Raw genomic sequence first — 17,798 nt, 5'->3', positions numbered from 1 at the left:
CTGGGCAGCACGTTAAACAGAGCTGATGCCCATTGTTGTGTGTCAGTCTGTGAAATTTCACTTCCATTTTAAAGTTTATATCATGGTGCTTAGTCTGAAAAACATTTTTTTCCAAAGAGTGTATGAGGTTTCTAAAGAGATTACATGTAAACAAACTGAATATTGAACTTGCATTGGCAACTTGTCTGTAATAGTTTGTTTAAAAATATATATTCTTGTTTTTCCATCATTAGAAACGTAGCTATTGGTATATCTAACCATTGGTTTCGACAGCAGTTAAACATTGCTTAGTAAGCAGTTATGCTGTTAGGTTGCTTTAAGTCTGCTAAGTGAAAGTTAGAAAAACTAAATTTTAAAGATTGAAATCCCTTTTAATATTTTTAAGTAATGTTGTTCATTCTGTAGTGGAAGATTATATTAAAAATTGAAATACATATTTCACTCACAAGGTTAAAGTGATTTGCTGGATGATGGGGTAGCTACACACTTTACTCTAAATGGTTTATTTTAGGTTAGCTGCAATGAAACGTGAATTAAAAATAAAGGAGCTGCATCTTCTCGAAGCAGCCCGGAGACGGTTTTTGAAATATCAGCAGGACCAGAAAAAAATGGAGTTGCATAGACTGGATGATGAAATTAATAGAAAGGTATGTAGCACTTTTATTTCTTGTTGCTCGTTCAGGTACAGTCATGCACAATTCTTCTGATTTTGAATTTTTGTGGTTTGTTTTCCAACCTCCATACATTATCTGAACTAGCTTTAACCTGTATGAAACCTCTCCTGGCCGCATTGCATCCAAGACAAGAGACAAGCCTTGACAGATCACCCGTCTTCTGTAGCACAAAAGATACACCCACCTAAACACCAGGCTAATTTATTGTGTTTGGACTGTGGAAGGAAACCCATTTGAGCATTAGGTAAACAAGTAAGCTCCATATAGAAGGACTCGCAATACTGGAGTCCATACACTGTGAGGTGGTGAGCTAGTACGTGACATGATTTAGTAGATTTATTTTCATAGAGCCTGATCCTCTGCATTTTTGTTTTCATTTTTTTATACATTTGTTTGTTTGCTAAAAAAAAAGTTGTGCATAATGAGCAGAGTGGAAACTAGAATGTGCTATGTTTACTTCATGCTCAGCATAGTGTTTTAGTTTACAAACTAAATTCATGTACTCTTAACATTGCTCCCTGCATTATGCATGTGGCACTCCATTTTGAAAATTCAGAGAGCATGTATGCTAGCAAGCTTAGAATTTACTACTGAATCTTTTGTAGACTACCAAATTTTTAAAGTGGATGTGCACCAGTTGTCCTGGAAAATCTGTACTGGCCCTCCGCAAAACGCATCACACAAATATTTAGATGTACCAAAATTCAATGTAGAGCTTAGTAATAACAAAGCAGGCCTTCAGTAAAATCTGGATCTATTGGAGTCAAATTAATCCTCTAATTTCTTTTATTTTTGCCATGTGCTATTCTGGATAACTACAGTTATTATTTTGTCTAGATACAATTCTGATTAAAGGTATTTCTAATTCTATTTTGGCAAGTGAGCTTTCAAGTTGAAAGTGTGCTGTATCCGTAATTACGTGTGTGTGTATATGTGTATATATATATAATATATATATATATATATATATATATATATATATATATATATATATATATATATATGTGTATATATATATATATATATATATACACACACACACACATACAGTGCATCTGGAAAGTATTCACAGCACATCACTTTTGTCTACATTTTGTTATGTTAGAGCCCGATTCCAAAATGGATTAAATTTATTTTTTTCCTCAGAATTCTATACACAACACCCCATAATGACATAAAAAAAGTTTACTTGAGGTTTTTGGAAATTTATTAAAAATAAAAAAACTGAGAAATCACATGTACATAAGTATTCACAGCCTTTGCATTGAAGCTCCAAATTGAGCTCAGGTGCATCCTGTTTCTCCTGATCATCCTTGAGATGTTTCTGCAGCTTCATTGGAGTCCACCTGTGGTAAATTCAGTTGATTGGACATGATTTAGAAAGGCACACACCTGTCTATAGAAGGTCCCACAGTTGACAGTTCATGTTAGAGCACAAACCAAGCATGAAGTCAAAGGAATTGTCTGTAGACCTCCGACACAGGATTGTCTTGAGGCACAAATCAGGGGAAGGTTACAGAAAAATTTCTGCTGCTTTGAAGGTCCCAATGAGCACAGTGGCCTCCATCATCTGTAAGTGGAAGAAGTTCGAAACCACCAGGAGAGAGGAGAACCTTCCAGAAGGACAACCATCTCTGCAGCAATCCACTAATCAGGCCTGTATGGTAGAGTGGTCTGAAGGACTCTCAGACCATGAGAAACAAAATTCTCTGGTCTGATGAGACAAAGATTGGACTCTTTAGTGTGAATGCCAGGCGTCACGTTTGGAGGAAACCAGGCACCGCTCATCACCAGGCCAATGCCATCCCTACAGTGAAGCATGGTGGTGGCAGCATCATGCTGTGGGGATGTTTTTCAGTGACAGGAACTGGGAGACTAGTCAGGATAAAGGGAAAGGTGACTGCAGCAATGTACAGAGACATCCTTGATGAAAACCTGCTCCAGAGTGCTCTTCACCTCAGACTGGGGTGATGGTTCATCTTTGAGCAGATCAACGACCCTAAGCACACAGCCAAGATATCAAAGGAGTGGCTTCAGGACAACTCTGTGAATGTTATTGAGTGGCCCACCCAGAGCCCAGACTTGAATCTGATTGAACATCTCTGGAGAGATCTTAAAATGACTGTGCACCGACGCTTCCCATCCAACCTGATGGAGCTTGAGAGGTGCTGCAAAGAGGAATGGGCGAAACTGGCCAAGGATAGGTGTGCCAAGCTTGTGGCATCATATTCAAAAAGACTTGAGGCTGGAATTGCTACCAAAGGTGCATCGACAAAGTATTGAGCAAAGGCTGTGAATACTTATGTACATGTGACTTCTCAGTTTTTTTATTTTTAATAAATTTGAAAAAACCTCAAGTAAACTTCTTTCATGTTGTCATTATGGGGTGTTGTGTGTAGAATTCTGAGTAAAAAAGTGAATTTAATCCATTTTGGAATCGGGCTGTAACATAACATAATGTGGAAAAAGTGATGCGCTGTGAATACTTTCCGGATGCTATATATATATATATATATATATATATATATATATACACACTGCTCAAAAGAATTAAAGGAACACTTTTAATCAGAGTATAGCATAAAGTCAATGAAACTTATGGGATATTAATCTGGTCAGTTAAGTAGCAGAGGGGTTGTTAATCAGTTTCAGCTGCTGTGGTGTTAATGAAATTAACAACAGATGCACTAGAGGGGCAACAATGAGATGACCCCCAAAACAGGAATGGTTTAACAGGTGGAGGCCACTGACATTTTTCCCTCCTCATCTTTTCTGACTGTTTCTTCACTAGTTTTGCATTTGGCTACAGTCAGTGTCATTACTGGTCGCATGAGGCGATACCTGCACCCTACAGAGGTTGCACAGGTAGTCCAACTTCTCCAGGATGGCACATCAATATGTGTCATTGCCAGAAGGTTTGCTGTGTCTCCCTGCACAGTCTCAAGGGCATGGAGGAGATTCTAGGAGACAAGCAGTTACTCTAGGAGAGCTGGAGAGGGCCATAGAAGGTCCATAACCCATCAGCAGGACCAGTATCTGCTCCTTTGGGCAAGGAGGAACAGGATGAGCACTGCCAGAGCCCTACAAAATGACCTCCAGCAGGCCACTGGTGTGAATGTCTCTGACCAAACAACCAGAAAGACTTCATGAGGGTGACCCAAGGGCCCCATGTCCTCTAATGGGCCCTGAGCTCACTGCCCAGCAGCATGTAGCTCGATTGGCATTTACCATAGAATACCAGAATTGGCAGATGCACCACTGGTGCCCTGTGCTTTTTACAGATGAGAGCAGGTTCACCCTGAGCACGTGACAGAAGTGAAAGGGTCTGGAGAAGCCATGGAGAACATTATGCTGCCTGTAACATCATTCAGCATGAGCAGTTTGGTGGTGGGTTAATGATTGTCTGGGGAGGCATATCCATGGAGGGTCACACAGACCGCTACAGGCTTGACAAAGGCACCTTGGCTGCCATTAGGTATCAGGATGAAATCCTTGGACCCATTGTCAGACCCTATGCTGGTACAGTGGCTCCTGGTGCACGACAATTCCTGGCCTCATGTGGTGAGAGTATGCAGGCAGTTCCTGGAGGATGAAGGAATTGATACCATTGACTGGCCACCACACTTTCCTGACCTAAATCCAATAGAACACCTCTGGGACATTATGTTTTGGTCCATCCAATGCCACCAGGTTGCACCTCAGACTGTCCAGGAGCTCAGTGATGCCCTGGTCCAGATCTGGGAGGAGATCCCCACAACACCATCTGTCATCTCATTAGAAGCATGCACCGATGTTGTCAGGCATGTATACAAGAACACAGGGGCCATACAAAGTGCTGCATAAATTTGAGTTGCTGCAATTCAATTTTGGCAAAATGGACTAGCCTGCCACATAATTTTTTCACTCTGATTTTTGGGCGCCTTTGAATTCAGGGCTCTGTAGGTTGATCATTTTCATTTCCATCAAACGATGTGGCATCCTTTCGTTCCTAACACATTACCAGTCTATATCAGTATAGATATCCAGGAGGATTTCTTTTTCCCCATTGAGATCTGATGTGTTTTCAAAGTGTTCCTTTAATTTTTTTGAGCAGTTTATATATGTGTATATATATATTTTTTATATATATATATATATATATATATATATATATATATATATATATATATATATATATATATATATATATATATATATATAAATAAATAAAACTCTATTAAGAATTTCAAAAACAGATAACATCAGTCTTCGTCCTTTGCAATGAAGTTTTCCCAGTCACATGACACTCTCAGACATGACCGATTACTATTCCTTCTGCCTTCACTGTTGCCAACAAAAATAGAAAAGTATATGTGTGTGTTTGTGTGTATAACTAATGAATAACACTGATCAGAATGTAATTACAACTGGTCAAAGAAAAGCATTTAATTTCAAAATCTTGCCATACACGTGAACCTCCTTTGCTTAATGGGTTGGTTGAAATAAATCACATTTGAAAAAAATAAGTAAGTCTGATTTTCAGTGTGTCTGATATTCAGTCATTTTTTGTGCTCTTGTAAAATAACAATGTAAATTTGTTTATTCTTTTCTGTTGTGTAATTTTAAATTTTGTGAGCAATACTGTAATGAGAATGATTTACTCGTCTTTTCTTGAGCGTTGCCTCCCTTAGTAATTTCTTGAAGAACATTAGCAATTGTTTGTTTGTGTTGAAAGAAACATTTACTATGTGTCTCATTGCCATAACATTCTTGTAATTGTATTTTTTTTGGCTTTTTGTTTCAGGCATCTTTGAGAGAACAAGAGACGGCAAATGTGGTTCAAGACATCGAGGTGAGGCAAATGGAGCTAGAAACACAAAGGAGGATTTTGGAACAGGTAGGGATTAAACATTTTAAATGCATATTGCATTTGCCTGCTTTTCTACACTATCTGTGTTTGACAATGTTGTTGATTCACTTGAATCTGTACTTGTAAAGGACTGGCTTCATTCAGTGCAGTATATTGTGGTTGTAATCTACTTCATCTTCATGGGTGAAAACTAATAACGCCGTTAAATCACCTCACAAAATAAAGAACAGTGTTTCACCTTGTCCTCCCACCAGTTTAAACTACAGTGAAAGCTCGTTTATACAGGTGATGTGAAGAAAACAGTCTGGACCTGATAGTCCTATTAACTCTTTTGAAATAGGATATGTGTAGTGTAGGATGTTCTTTCATTCTCATAACATACTTTGGAAGGCACCACAAGCCAAAGGAAGTGGCATGAGCTGAATTCTACATGTGGTCAGTTTAAACTAATGATCCAGTAAAATGTATATTTTTAAAAAGTCAAATGTATTTGTAAGAAGCATGAATCTTGAAGTGATAATTTTCAAGGATTCTTGCAAACAGAAAATATCGACAGCTTTGACTTGGATCAAATGTAAGTAAATATTTTGGTGTTCTCAATTCTGATCTCTTATTTCCATATTTGTTTTCATTTTTATAACCAGGAACTTACTAAAGAACAGGAGAAAATAAATCGAGAAATAAAAGGACAAGTGGATGCCATGAGAAGAAAGGCTGAGGTGGAAGAACGTATGATGCGGAGTCTGATAGACACAGATGTTATCCAGGACTCTGCGAAAAAAAAGGTTCAGCCTTTTCATATTTTATTTTTTTTTTTATAAAAGTGAATATTTTTTTTCCTCTAGATCAGTTCATTTACAGTTTTCATCAAGTGGAAAGGTTGACATTTCCAATTATAGAAAATGTTCATATTTCTGATAGGGTGGTTAAGGTTTTTGAACCTTTGGAATTACCTGTATTCACTTTTTAAATTTAGTGTGAACTTCATCTAAATCTTAATAACAGGTAATGAGAGTTGATTGAACCAATTAATAGAAACAGAGGACACAGGCACCTTATAGCCAACCCTGCCTATTATAAAGTTGAAATCGACAAAAAACATGTGTTAAAATGCAATACAAGACTTCTTAGACCAGAGTCCTATTCTGACTGTCAAAAGAGGTGGTTCCTCTGGTCATATGGTTGCTGGGCAGGAAGAGGGGTGTCCAGGTGATTGGACACCGGAAGTGATGTCATTGGAGGAGAGCTGTCAGTGTTCTGGTCTGCAGAGGGAGAAAAAGAGAGTGTGTTATCACTCAGTGTCACTGGATTAGTTGAGAATTACCATGACCTGAGCCCTTAAACCAGGGTTTTCCAACTCTGGTTTTGGTGGGCCACAGTGGCTGCAGGTTTTCATTCTAACCCTTTTCCTAATCAGTGAGCAGTTTTCACTGCTAATGATCTCCTTTTCACTTCATTTTAATAGCCCTGTTTTTAAGGATTCAGTCCTCTGAAGTGATTCCTTTCTTCATTAAATGGCAACCAAACAGGAATGAGATGTGAAACGAGCCACCAGATGACCAGCTAAATTGGAACGTCAAACTCCAACCAGTTTCTTAATGAGAAACCAATTTTTGCTGTTAATTAAAGCTGTTATTGAATATCATGACTTGTTGCAGCTCTCATTCTGCCACAGCAGACTGTTGAGTTTCTGTTTTTTCTAAGACCACCGTCAAGATGTTTTGGTGACCTGAGCAGACCAACATGACCGAGACCTTCACCTTCCTTTATTTTCAGGGAAGCTGGTTTTGTGTCTCATTATTGTTTGGCTACTCATTAAGGAAAAAGAAACAACCAAGGGGTCTGACTCACGTTAATTAAAACTAAGGCAAAACAAGTTAATCATCAGCAAAAACATCTCACTAATTAAGAAGATGGATAGAATGAAAACCTCCAAGCACTGTGGCCCACCAGGTCCGGAGTTGGACACCCCTGCTTTAAACCGTCACCTATGCACACGCGTGTGAAAACAAATACCATTTTTTTTGTCTATTTTTCGTCAAATCTTTACTGTCTTTGTTGAGAAATGTGTGTAAATCTTCATATATAGTAACTGGTGGCACCTTCTTTAGCAGCAATGGTATGAAGCAGATACATAGGGAATATTTGAGGAGCCATCCTACATATATTTAGCCCTGTCTACTTAAAACAGCACTTAGCTCACAGGTAATGTTGGGCTTTTTTGCATTTCTCTTAATGTTCTCCAATCAGATCTTGGAGGAGTCCTTGGCAGAGGCAGATCGTTTGTGTGAAGATACCAACTGGCAAGTAAGAATGCTTCAGAGACAAAGAATGGCAGATATGGACCGGGAGCGACACTATCAAGAGCTAGCTCACCTTGCTGAGGAGACTAGGAAGAAGGAAGGGCAACTTATTGATTTAATGCAAGAAGTGCAGGGTATTAAGGTGAGCTATTTCAGTATATGGTCATTAACAGACTTGCCTAAATCTGAGAATTACTGTTTTAGTTTCAGTTTTGGCCCTTTTAATAACTCCCTTCCAGATGTTATTGGCATCATTTGTGCACTGTTATTTTGATGGTTATAATACATTTTTGAATGATGTAATAGAGCATCTGTGCTACTCATGACTAGTTGTGAACTGATTTGTGTTTTGGCATTTGAATATACTTCAGAACTATGGGGTGAATTTAAATGTAGCTCATGTTTTACCAAAAATTAACACTGGTACCTTTTTAAATACATGTGTATGTATGCTCTATGGTTGTGTTTATGTAAAAATTTGCTTGAGAAGAGGATATGGTACAAATTTTAATATTTTTATGTTTTCTTAAATAGCATAAAATATTCAAACCTGTTTTTTTTTTTTTTAAGTTCAGTGCTGCTGAGACTAGATCCTTACAGGCAGGAGTCATCCCTGGTCAGGACGGCAGTTCATTTCATCCATCCATCCATCGTCTTCTGCTAATCTGAGATCAGGTCGCGGGGGCAGCAGCTTGAGCAGAGATGCCCAGACTTCCCTCTCCTCGGCCACTTTTTCTAGCTCTTCCGGGGGAATCCCAAGGCGTTCCCAGGCCAGTCGGGAGACACAGTCCCTCCAGCATGTCCTGGGTCTTCCCCGGGGCCTCCTCCCGGTTGGACGTGCCCGGAACACCTCGCCAGGGAGGCATCCAGATCAGAAGCTCGATGCGGAGGAGTAGCGGCTCTAATCTGAGCGCCTCCCGGATGACTGAGCTTCTCACCTTATAATTTAAGGGAAAGCCCAGACACCCTGCGGAGGAAACTCATTTCAGCCGCTTGTATTCGCAATTTCGTTCTTTCGGTCACTACCTACAGCTCATGACCATAGGTGAGGGTAGGAACTTAGATCGACTGGTAAATTGAGTTCAGCTCCTTTTTCATCACTACAGACCAATGCAGAGCCCGCATCAGTGTGGATGCCACACTGATCCGCCTGTCGATCACGCGCTCCATTTTTCCCTCACTCGTGAACAAGACCCCGAGATACTTGAACTCCTCCACTTGGGGCAGGATCTCGCCTCCAACCCTGAGAGGGCACTCCACCCTTTTTCGGCTGAGGACCATGGTCTCAATGTGTGTCCCAATGATCCAGTTCTTTTCATATTTTCTTAAATATGATTACAAAGTGATTTATTAATTTGCTGTTTTAATGTTTCATTACACTTAGTTATTTGGCTGATGCATTTATCCAAGGTGACTTGCAACATTTTTGATACAGTTGGTTACATTTCTTTTTGGTTGTCCACTTGGATCAAAGGCATGGTCACACAGTGTCAGTAGCAGGATTTGAACCCCCCAGTCTCAGGGTTTGCAGTCCAAAGCCTTAACCACTACTCCATACTGCCTGCATGTTTCATATTACCTACATCTTACCTACATCTTACAGTACAGTATTACAGTATTTATTTTTCTTACCTTTGCAGTGGGAGGAAGTTGTGGAGAAAAAAGCGCAGTTGGAAGAGGAGATGCAAGCCAGTGCCTTGGCAGAAGCTCGTCGTAACCAGTTTTTTACCAGGGGAATGGAACACGTGGTACAGCAAAGACAGAATGCATCTGGACACAGTGAAAGTTCTTCAGGTGAGGCAGTCATCTGTTACTCGTTTATGTCATGTAATACATTCATTTATTTAGGAAAATAAAAACATAGAAAGTGCGCAATGTGAAGTTTGCAAAATTTTAGTGTATGGGTGCACATCTTGCAGAGACATTGGCTTTGCCTCTGCAGTACTAAAACGTAATTCAAAGTGGATTAACAACACTAAAATAACCAATTTGAGTGAGTGAGTAAGTGAAAACGTGCCCTTTACGATGTCTGTCCTGTGATGCACGAACATTCCCATCCAGGGTTGTTGCTTCAAGAAGTAAGCTCTGAATAGGATTTAGGGCTTCACATTCACATTGTCTAAGCAGGTTGCAGAAGTAATTAGAAAAAATTGTTCAATTTAAATCAAGGTACATTATTCTTATTATTATTATAGGCGGAGTGGTGGCTCTGAGGCTAGGGATCTGCACTGGGAATCGAAAGGTTGCCGGTTCGAATCCCGTAAAATGCCAAAAGGGACTCTGCTCTGTTGGGCCCTTGAGCAATTGCTGAGCGCTTTGAGTAGTGAGAAAAGTGCTATATAAATGCAAAGAATTATTATTCTTATTCTTAGAGTATATAATGCACTAGTGACACCACGTCTGAGGTATTGTGTACAGTTCTGGTCACCATGCTGCAAAAAAGACATAGCAGAACTAAAAGCTGTGAAGAAGTGAGCAACCAGGTGCAGCCCTGGACTTCAAGACATGTCCTGCTTTGACAGGCTCCTAGAATTAAACCTGTTTAGTCTTGAGCAGAAGAGACATAGCCAAATTCTTTCAAGTAAATGTCGAATTACATATGTGAGGACACTAATGAAAAGTGCATTTAAGACTGAAGCCGGGAAGCACTGAGAAATCTGAGACAAACTACTACTACAAACTACTGAGTCATGTAGTTGAAGCAGAAGCAGAAACCTTGACAACCTTTAAGAAGCATCTTGATGAGATACTGGGACAGCTTAGCAATTACCTAAACAGTCAAGCCTGTTGGACAGAAGGTCTCCTCTTCTTTTGTCAAGTTTTTTATGTTCTTGATTATGAGAAAAGGTTGATTTGAAAAATTAATTAGTATGGGAATGTCAGTTGTTTCCAGCCTTTTCTTGAAAACATATTTTAACTTCAGCATTCCTCTTTAATTTTAAACTTGAAGTGGATATTTTTTTCCAATCATACTCCTAGTGTAGCTATTTAAAGCACATAATGATACAGTACTTGTTTGTTGTTCATTACATTATGTAATTCTTTGAAAAATCATAATCTGTCCCAGTTTTTTTTTTTTATTTTAACCCACTTGCTCTGAAACCTTTTATCTTTCTAATTACGTATTAGACTTATGACCCCCGAACAACTTCTGTATTAACATCCATCGACTGACACTATTTAAATAGACAGGCAGCTTTAAGTGACACTTCTGACATAGTGAGTAATGTCATACTGCATTTTGTAGTACTATCTTCTGATCGCTGTACTCTTTTAATAATGTGTTGTAAAGAGCCTATTATCCACTCTGGTTCTCTGCCCTACTTCCTGTGCAGTATTGTCTTTATAGTACAGAATCATCATATTTATTTTTTGCAGGCCCATTTTCTAAATGTATCTAGCTTTTGCACTGGTTTGTGGGAAATTTGTCAGTTTATTGGCACATTTCACAAAGATGCCTCATCATTTGGTTTTCAGCGAGTACATTCACTTACTCAACATTTAGTATAAACTAGCTTAACTTTTATAGAAGTTAACTGCACAGACATGTGTATTTTAATTTGGATACAGGATTATGTATTTCATTGCTTCTTATAAACTTATGAGAAACACACATGTTACCATTTTGTTGTTCAGTTGGTTTCTGCACCCTGTTCCTGGATAGTTCACGTTAAAAGACCACTTTGGAAGGTCAGTTTCATCTGTAGCTTTAATGACTGAAAACGTTTTTTTGTGGAGCTCAAAAGGCACATCTGTGGACTTGTTCTTTGTGTTCCTATTGGCCTGGTAGTCTCATTCAGATTTTCAACTCTGCATGTTATGTAATATCTGGAGCAACAATACAGCAACTGTGACAAGAACAGGTAATTCAGCCCAACAGGCTTGTCCATCAACTTTGGTACAGAGATCTTTGGATGTGGTTTTAGATCCCTGTATGATTTGTGTTTGCTAAATCATCTGCAGCAGCATAGTGCTGGATATCCTGTATGATTTTCTTGTCATGCTGTTGAGTTGTTTTAAGCCACCCTGCAATTTTATAGACTATTACACTTTAAGAATAGAGTAATGAATTCTAAAAATTATATAGTAATCTCTTCAAGCTGATGAACACTTAACGGTAATTTTATGAGGCCATTTGAGAATTCTCTTGATTGTGAAATTGGTACTTTACTCTACCTGTATGGGTTACAGTATAACCATTTGGTTAGATTTCATTATATCTCACTGATATGACCAGCTTTTTTCATCAACATCTGGAATACACTTTTAAGATTGAGGAATACAAAGTAGAAATGTGAGTTTTAAGGTTTTTTTTCTTCACTAGAATAATGCATACTACTGTAAATGATTTCATCTTATTAATTTGCTGTCACCTTGTTCTGGTTGTGGTGGTAAAGAGCTGAGCAGGCTTCATCAGACTGCCCCATGCCCCATAATGGTGGGGAATTCCCATATGCTCTCATTTGCCACAATTTTATGCACCCGCAGCTTAATTACTTTGTGTAATGGTAGGAAAAAAATAACATTAAAGTAACACATGTATCTTTTTACCGCACCATAGTTCAATTATAAAGCTGTATTTTTGAACCAAATGTATTGGTGTTCATTATCTAAACATTACATAGAGTGGCTTGTTTATACTGTGTGTGACCCTTCCCTCATATTGATTTTAGAGAGATTATGTGATTTGAGAGCGAAGCCTTCCTGCTCTACAAAATGCAAAATAGATCACACGTACTTGTCTCCTCGTCAGAACAGCTGCATAAATGATGTTTCCTCATCCGATTCTTCAGTACAATGTAAGTCAATATTTGAAGTAATATTTGATATAGTTGTTGTTTGTGTGCAGTAATCTTTACAGTTCAGAGGCAGAGAACATTTACCATTTAAAAGCACGGCTGAGTTTAGGTATTTTGCTATTTGGTACACTGTATTTCTTAAATTGATTAGCATTAGATGGCTTTCAAGAGCTGTGCTCAGTTACTGCAAATTATATTCAACATCTGTGACTCAAAGAAGGAAGGGTTCTGTAAATCAGCTGCAGAATGTGTGTGTGTGTGTGTGTGTTTAAATAAGCAGTCAGTTTTAAACTGCATTTGGTTAAAATGTTAGCCAAAATACTTCATTCTTGCATGTAATTAGAGTAAAAGTAAATCAATTAGGTATTTTTAACTGAAATTGCACTTTTATGGTGTTTAAAAAATATATATATATATGTAAAAGTTGTTGAATGGTTGTATGGCACTGTTTAACTGATTCACCAGGGCAGAACCTCTCCCTTTCTATCATATGACTTGGTTTTATGCTATACTAGCAAAATACTCGCGCTTCGCAGCAGAGAAGTAGTGTGTTAAAGAAGTAGTGAAAAAGAAAAGGAAACGTTTTAATAATAACGTAACATGATTGACATTGTTATGAGTGTTGCTGTCATATATATATATATATATATATATATATATATATATATACACTGCTCAAAAAAATTAAAGGAACACTTTGAAAACACATCAGATCTCAATGGGAAAAAGAAATCCTCCTGGATATCTATACTGATATAGACTGGGTAATGTGTTAGGAACGAAAGGATGCCACATCGCTTGATGGAAATGAAAATGATCAACCTACAGAGCCCTGAATTCAAAGACGCCAAAAATCAGAGTGAAAAAATGATGTGGCAGGCTAGTCCATTTTGCCAAAATTTAATTGCAGCAACTCCAAATTGTACGCAGCACTTTGTATGGCCCCTGTGTTCTTGTATACATGCCTGACAACATCGGTGCATGCTTCTAATGAGATGACAGATGGTGTTGTGGGGATCTCCTCCCAGATCTGGACCAGGGCATCACTGAGCTCCTGGACAGTCTGAGGTGCAACCTGGTGGCATTGGATGGACCAAAACATAATGTCCCAGAGGTGTTCTATTGGATTTAGGTCAGGAAAGTGTGGTGGCCAGTCAATGGTATCAATTCCTTCATCCTCCAGGAACTGCCTGCATACTCTCACCACATGAGGCCAGGAATTGTCGTGCACCAGGAGCCACTGTACCAGCATAGGGTCTGACAATGGGTCCAAGGATTTCATCCTGATACCTAATGGCAGCCAAGGTGCCTTTGTCAAGCCTGTAGCGGTCTGTGTGACCCTCCATGGATATGCCTCCCCAGACAATCATTAACCCACCACCAAACTGCTCATGCTGAATGATGTTACAGGCAGCATAATGTTCTCCATGGCTTCTCCAGACCCTTTCACTTCTGTCACGTGCTCAGGGTGAACCTGCTTTCATCTGTAAAAAGCACAGGGCACCAGTGGTGCATCTGCCAATTCTGGTATTCTATGGCGAGTGCCAATCGAGCTGCATGCTGCTGGGCAGTGAGCTCAGGGCCCATTAGAGGACATGGGGCCCTTGGGTCACCCTCATGAAGTCTTTCTGGTTGTTTGGTCAGAGACATTCACACCAGTGGCCTGCTGGAGGTCATTTTGTAGGGCTCTGGCAGTGCTCATCCTGTTCCTCCTTGCCCAGAGGAGCAGATACTGGTCCTGCTGATGGGTTATGGACCTTCTATGGCCCTCTCCAGCTCTCCTAGAGTAACTGCTTGTCTCCTAGAATCTCCTCCATGCCCTTGAGACTGTGCAGGGAGACACAGCAAACCTTCTGGCAATGACACGTATTGATGTGCCATCCTGGAGAAGTTGGACTACCTGTGCAACCTCTGTAGGGTCTAGGTATCGCCTCATGCTACCAGTAGTGACACTGACTGTAGCCAAATGCAAAACTAGTGAAGAAACAGTCAGAAAAGATGAGGAGGGAAAAATGTCAGTGGCCTCCACCTGTTAAACCATTCCTGTTTTGGGGGTCATCTCATTGTTGCCCTCTAGTGCATCTGTTGTTAATTTCATTAACACCACAGCAGCTGAAACTGATTAACAACCCCCTCTGCTACTTAACTGACCAGATTAATATCCCATAAGTTTCATTGACTTTATGCTATACTCTGATTAAAAAGTGTTCCTTTAATTCTTTTGACCATTATATATATATATATATATTTATATATATATATATATATATATATATATATATATATATATATATATATATATATATATATATATATATATATATATATATATATATATATATATATATATATATATTTTTTATATTTATATATATATATATATATATATAAACTCCGCCCCCCACAGCCATCAAGCTCAACTCCATTACAGTATATGGAGAAAAATAGCTTCCAGTTATGACCATTACGCGTAGAATTTCAAAATGAAACCTGCCCAACTTTTGTAAGTAAGCTGTAAGGAATGAGCCTGCCAAATTTCAGCCTTCCACCCACACGGGAAGTTGGAGAATTAGTGATGAGTCAGTGAGTGAGTGAATGAATGAGGGCTTTGCCTTTTATTAGTATAGATTATATTCTTTCTACATAAATGCATTATATGAATTTATTTTTGCATTAAGCATGAGGAAAGTCCCTGATGCTCACACTGAATGCAGGACCCTGCTGAAGGGGATCATGGCGGTGTCCATGCACTGTGAAACATTCAAAGCCAGCAAAAGAGATTCGTCTGCAAAAGCATGTTTTAAGCAAAAGAGCCACGTATCTCAAATTATACATAGGTGTTTGTTGATTTATAACAGAAACTGTGCCAAACGTGATCTGTGATTTAACAGAAATTATGTAATACCACAGTCCCTCCACACTTGGCTTGTGACTGCTGGGGAATTGGGCACTATGCTGGAACCAGCCCTAGGTGAAGAATTACAAGTCATGGTCATGCATATAACAATAACCCCACTTCCTGAAGTTAAAACAGACTTTTAAGGATAAACTAATTCAGTCTGCACCAGTAATTATAAATGAAACACACAAACTAACAAACACATGTGTGATCAATATATTCTTATTTTATGTATCACTTTTCGTGCAGTTCATCACTAACCATTTTATACAAATGCATATAATTTATTATGAAATTCCTGGTATTTATTATACTTTACTTTATGTACGGCTGAAAGAATTCAATATTCCTTTAGTCGTCTGTTCGCTTTAGCGTGGCCAGGGTCTTGTAGTGAAACAGCCAATACCTTAACAACACAAAAATACACAGCCAGGATATTTCCAGCTGTTTTTATCCAGAAGATCAATAATGAAGAGGACCATAAACTTAGAGCAGGCTGATTTTCCTTTAGTGCTTACCTGCCTTTTTTATTTTTAAAGTCTCGTACTCCTAAGGTTCCCTTGCTTTTTATATAACAGCAATGCATGGACTACTGCTGAATTTCCACAGCCCTTTTATGTAAAGAGATTTTAATTAAAATATATGAAAGTGCAGATGCTTGTATGAAAATAAAAATGTGATTTTTGATTTGTTTGATTTTCAGAAGTTTAGAATGGCAGTGGTGTTTACCAGAAAAAAAATTATATTAACAATTTCAAGCTCAAACCCTTTATCTGACCTTGCATGTGAATTACATCTATCCATCCATCATCCAATCCACTATATCCTAACTACAGGGTCACAGGGGTCTGCTGGTGCCAGTGCCAATCCCAATCAGCACAGGGTGCAAGGCAGGAAACAAACCCCGGGCAGGACTCCAGCCCACCGCAGGGTGTGTACACACACACACACACCAAGCACACTCTAGGGACAATTTAGGATCGCCAATGCACCTAACCTGCATGTCTTTGGACTGTGGGAGGAAACCCACACAGACACGGGGAGAACATGCAAAATCCACGCAGGGAGGTATTCCACCTTTATAAAAAGACAAGTGTCTGTGATTCTGTGTGGCAGTCCTGTTGCTAGGGTTAGGAAAAAAATGTAAAAACACTCAAAAATTGTAGAAGGAGCGTCAAACGAATCAAAAATGGTAATACCAAATGAGAAAATTGGTCTTATTGGCTTTTTCTGTTGTCTGACATTATACGCTGGCAACAGCAGCATGGTGCGACTTTATTGCACTAGCTTGGGCTACATGAACAAAGTTTATAGCTGTAATGATAATGACTGATAACTTTGCGTGGTGGGCAATGGTTGAGTGAAAATCGCAATAAATAGAAAGCAAAGGCTTGACACAACTAGGTTAGAGTTGCTAACCCAGGCCAGTGCTGTAGCAACTACCATCATATTTTCACAGCAAAACACTTTGACTCTAAGAGTGGTCTGTTCGATGAGTGACTCTGAAAGGAAACTTCGAAAATGAGTTGCCAGTCTGAAGAGGAAAAGGCTGCCACGAGGGAATGGGGTCAGATGCATACCATCACACCAGAGCAAGTGGGCAACCCATGTATCAAATAAACAACACGAGGTCTGCTTGGATCACATAGAGTTTAACTGGTCTTAGAAGGGTAGCACAGATAGAGAAAACATCATTTTGGGGTGGAGTGTTCCTTTAAGACCATTTTTATAAGTGAAATTCTATTTATGCCTTTCATCTAAGAAATAAAAATTTCATATGTTGTATACATTATGTTCAAATGTGCCTTTTTTTTTTTTTTTTTTTTTAAGTTATTTCAGGCAGAGGAAGAAGAGAGTTTGAAAATAGAGAACGAGAACTAATGAATGATGTTCGAGAGCTACGCCAAAAATTGGTTTCCCAGGCAAGGAGAAAAGCAATGTCTTCATTTTCTTCGATTTCCCAGTCCGATTACACAATCTAGAAAATTAATCCTATTGTATAAATATTATTAAATACATTAACTATAATGAGGTTGATTTCAAAATAAACAAGGGAACAATTAAATTACAAATTATGTCATATGAATTATTTTAGCTAGTTTTAACTTGGGGGAACTGTTAGTGTTTTTAGTTTGCTTTTAATTATTTGAATTATGCCATCTGCTTGAAGTTGCTGGTTTTGCTAAGCATGTTGTTTATAACTGTTATTTATTTGTATCTTATTTAAATAAGTTCATAGTTTTTATTTTGTATAGAGTCATTTAAAAATGTATT

General features: G+C 38.7%; 1 protein-coding gene across 1 annotated transcript in view; it reads left to right on the top strand.

Annotated features, from left to right (window-relative positions):
- The window catches only part of tbc1d31 (TBC1 domain family, member 31), a 51,722-nt gene extending 33,924 nt beyond the window's left edge, over positions 1-17,798 (top strand). Inside the window, exons 16-22 of the mRNA XM_039738399.1 lie at positions 512-647; positions 5,458-5,550; positions 6,168-6,308; positions 7,774-7,968; positions 9,467-9,620; positions 12,500-12,625; positions 17,355-17,798. Coding sequence (XP_039594333.1) covers positions 512-647; positions 5,458-5,550; positions 6,168-6,308; positions 7,774-7,968; positions 9,467-9,620; positions 12,500-12,625; positions 17,355-17,506 — 997 coding nt within the window. The 3' untranslated portion in view covers positions 17,507-17,798. The remainder of the gene's footprint in view (positions 1-511; positions 648-5,457; positions 5,551-6,167; positions 6,309-7,773; positions 7,969-9,466; positions 9,621-12,499; positions 12,626-17,354) is intronic.

This window comes from Polypterus senegalus, chromosome 16 (genome assembly GCF_016835505.1).
Source record: "Polypterus senegalus isolate Bchr_013 chromosome 16, ASM1683550v1, whole genome shotgun sequence".
NCBI classification, from domain to species: Eukaryota; Metazoa; Chordata; class Cladistia; order Polypteriformes; family Polypteridae; genus Polypterus; species Polypterus senegalus.
The sequence above is the reverse complement of the archived record's forward strand: the minus strand, read 5'-3'. Positions and strand labels throughout refer to the sequence as shown.